Source organism: Montipora capricornis, chromosome 13 (genome assembly GCF_036669925.1).
Source record: "Montipora capricornis isolate CH-2021 chromosome 13, ASM3666992v2, whole genome shotgun sequence".
Classification (NCBI taxonomy): domain Eukaryota; kingdom Metazoa; phylum Cnidaria; class Anthozoa; order Scleractinia; family Acroporidae; genus Montipora; species Montipora capricornis.
The window spans coordinates 5,199,399-5,201,898 of NC_090895.1; the positions used below are offsets into that span (position 1 = coordinate 5,199,399).

General features: G+C 39.0%; 1 protein-coding gene across 1 annotated transcript in view; it reads right to left on the reverse strand.

The window, feature by feature from the left end:
- LOC138030378 (MAM domain-containing glycosylphosphatidylinositol anchor protein 1-like) overlaps positions 1–2,500 on the reverse strand; it is a 157,475-nt gene that overhangs the window by 153,986 nt on the left and 989 nt on the right. The window contains exons 2-4 of the mRNA XM_068878298.1: positions 2,211–2,453; positions 1,245–1,511; positions 674–916 (exon numbers count right to left, since the gene is read on the reverse strand). Coding sequence (XP_068734399.1) covers positions 674–916; positions 1,245–1,511; positions 2,211–2,453 — 753 coding nt within the window. The remainder of the gene's footprint in view (positions 1–673; positions 917–1,244; positions 1,512–2,210; positions 2,454–2,500) is intronic.

Below are 2,500 nucleotides of genomic sequence, written 5' to 3' on the forward strand. Positions count from 1 at the left end.
TTTAGGATGCGTGTTTTTGGGAAAATCCAAAAACGGATTTTTGGCGAAATCCAAAAACAGATCATGAATCCAAAGTATCCACCTCTCGAGGAGGATACTTCGGATTAAATCTAAATCCGTATTTCGAGATTCATCACTTCAGCGTTTTTTTGGGAAAGGATTTGAAAAAAAGTACTTTCGACAAGCGGTTTTCCCTGGAAAAGTGATACACAACAGCTACCGGGCGCGATAGTTTAGCCCAAGTGTTTTTCTCGCGCCATTTTTGCCGTACGATCGAAGACATGAATAGGACAAAAATAGTTAGGTTTTCTGAAAATTTCACACCAGAAATTACACGAAAAGTTTCTTGACAGCAGGAGTAAAAAGCATGTTTTTCGTCATTTCTTTTTATCGACCGCTTTTTTATTTTTTTTTTGGTGACATTTTCATTGAAGAATTCCTCCAAAACAAAGTTAACCGCTAATTTTTTTTGGTTTTTACAATTTGCGCACAACTCTGGGTTTGTTTCTTTGCGTTGTCATGGAAAATAATCCTTTTCCGGATTTTGCGTTGTTTGTTTTTACTCTGAAGAATTCATTGATCCTAGATCAGAAATCCGTTTTTGGATTTTCCCAAGAAAACGCACCCTTAATTATACTTAATACTGTATTGTGGATTAATAATATAGGCTTACATTGAACGGCAATAAAGACATCAGAAGTAACCACATTTCCAATTCCGTTGTGAGCAGTGCATCTGTAGCCCCCTTCATTCTGTTTTCCTGTGATGGTCAGTGGCATGCTGACAATACTGTCATTAGACAGTCTGGTCCAGGTGATGTTTGGTTCTGGATTGCCATCAGCTGTGCAATTGAGCTGCACCACATCTCCCTCAGCAACCGTTTGATTTAAGGAAATGGATGTTATGTTCGGTGGATCTGTCAAAAACAAAACATTAGCAAACTTGATGTTGTGTTTGAAGAGAAGTCCTAATATACGTTTTTTTGCCACTCTTACTACATGCAACAGAACTGCAAAATACATGTATCCTGGACTTGCAACCACCTCGCTAGAAATCTCTCGAGACACGAATCATATATTTCGGCATAGTCTTTGACATCACTGTTTCATGATGACGGTATAAAAAAAGGTTATGATACATTGATGATACATCTACTGTTTCGTCACCTACATAGTAAAAATGATGAAACATACGAGTCAAGGAAAGTAGAATTTTAGATGAACAGTCGATGCATACAAACTTACAGTAAATTGTGACATTGATTGTCTTTGAGGGTCCATCACCAAAGTCATTGAATGGAATGCATAAGTAGGTCAACTGCTTTATTCTGTTAGTAATATGTGTTAGATAAGAGCCATTGCTATGTTCCTCCAAGCTTTCCTGTCCTTTGTACAATCTATATCTTGCAGATGGATTTGCATCAGCATTGCATACGAGCGTGAAGTTAACTTTAAAGTGAACTTTGTTTTTGATCAAACTTGATGAGAAGACTGTGTTAATGGGACGGTAAACTAAAATAAAATCACACAACAGAAAAGACCTGGCAGCACAACGCAGGGAACCAAACCTCGCTACTGTCCGCAGCTACGTTAAGCACATATACACATGGAGGCACTGTAACTAAAAATCTAGTTAGCAGGACAGTAGTTCAAGCAAAGTTTCAATGAAACACAATTCTGGAAAGGGGTGGGGGATTCGGTACTAATGACTATCTCCTTTAAAGGTAGAAGTCAGGGAAACTGCCTTTCAGGCGCACTTAGACCAAATCCGCTCAATAAACAGCTCAGGTAATCAGCACTAAGTTGTACTTTTGCAATAAATATTAAATATATGCAGACATCTGGGCCATTGCTCCTCTTTTCTCGATGCGGCCTTTGTCACAGTGCAAGCAAACTAAAATTGCAATCAACTGTCTGGTTTTTCACTGTTGTAGGACATGCCAAAGGATCATTACTGCACTATGATTGACAGTCCACTCTGATTCCCTTCACTGGTTTCTATATATAAAGATGACCACCGAATGTACGCTTGACTTTTCTTGCCCAATCATGTTCAAGTATTCCTTCTGAGAAGAAACGACTGAACTCATGAGCAGCAGATCGTTTGTGACGGAATATGGTGACGCAATATTTTATCAGGCACCATCGTGTTACTAAATATTGTAGTATAAATACTTAACACTGTATTGTGGCTTGATACTAGAGACTTACATTGAACAGTAATTAAGACATCAAAAGTGGCCGCATTTCCAATTCCATTGTAAGCAGTGCATCTGTAGCCCCCTTCATCCTGTTTCCCTGTGATGTTCAGAGGCATCCTGACAATACTGTTATCCGACAGCCTCGTCCAAGTGATGTTTGGTTCTGGATTACCATCAGCCGTGCAATTGAGCAGCACCACATCTTCCTGAGCAACCGTTTGATTGAAGGAAATGGATGCTATGCGTGATGGGTCTGTCAGAGTAGGTGAAAGAAAGCATACATTTAAATGTTATAATATC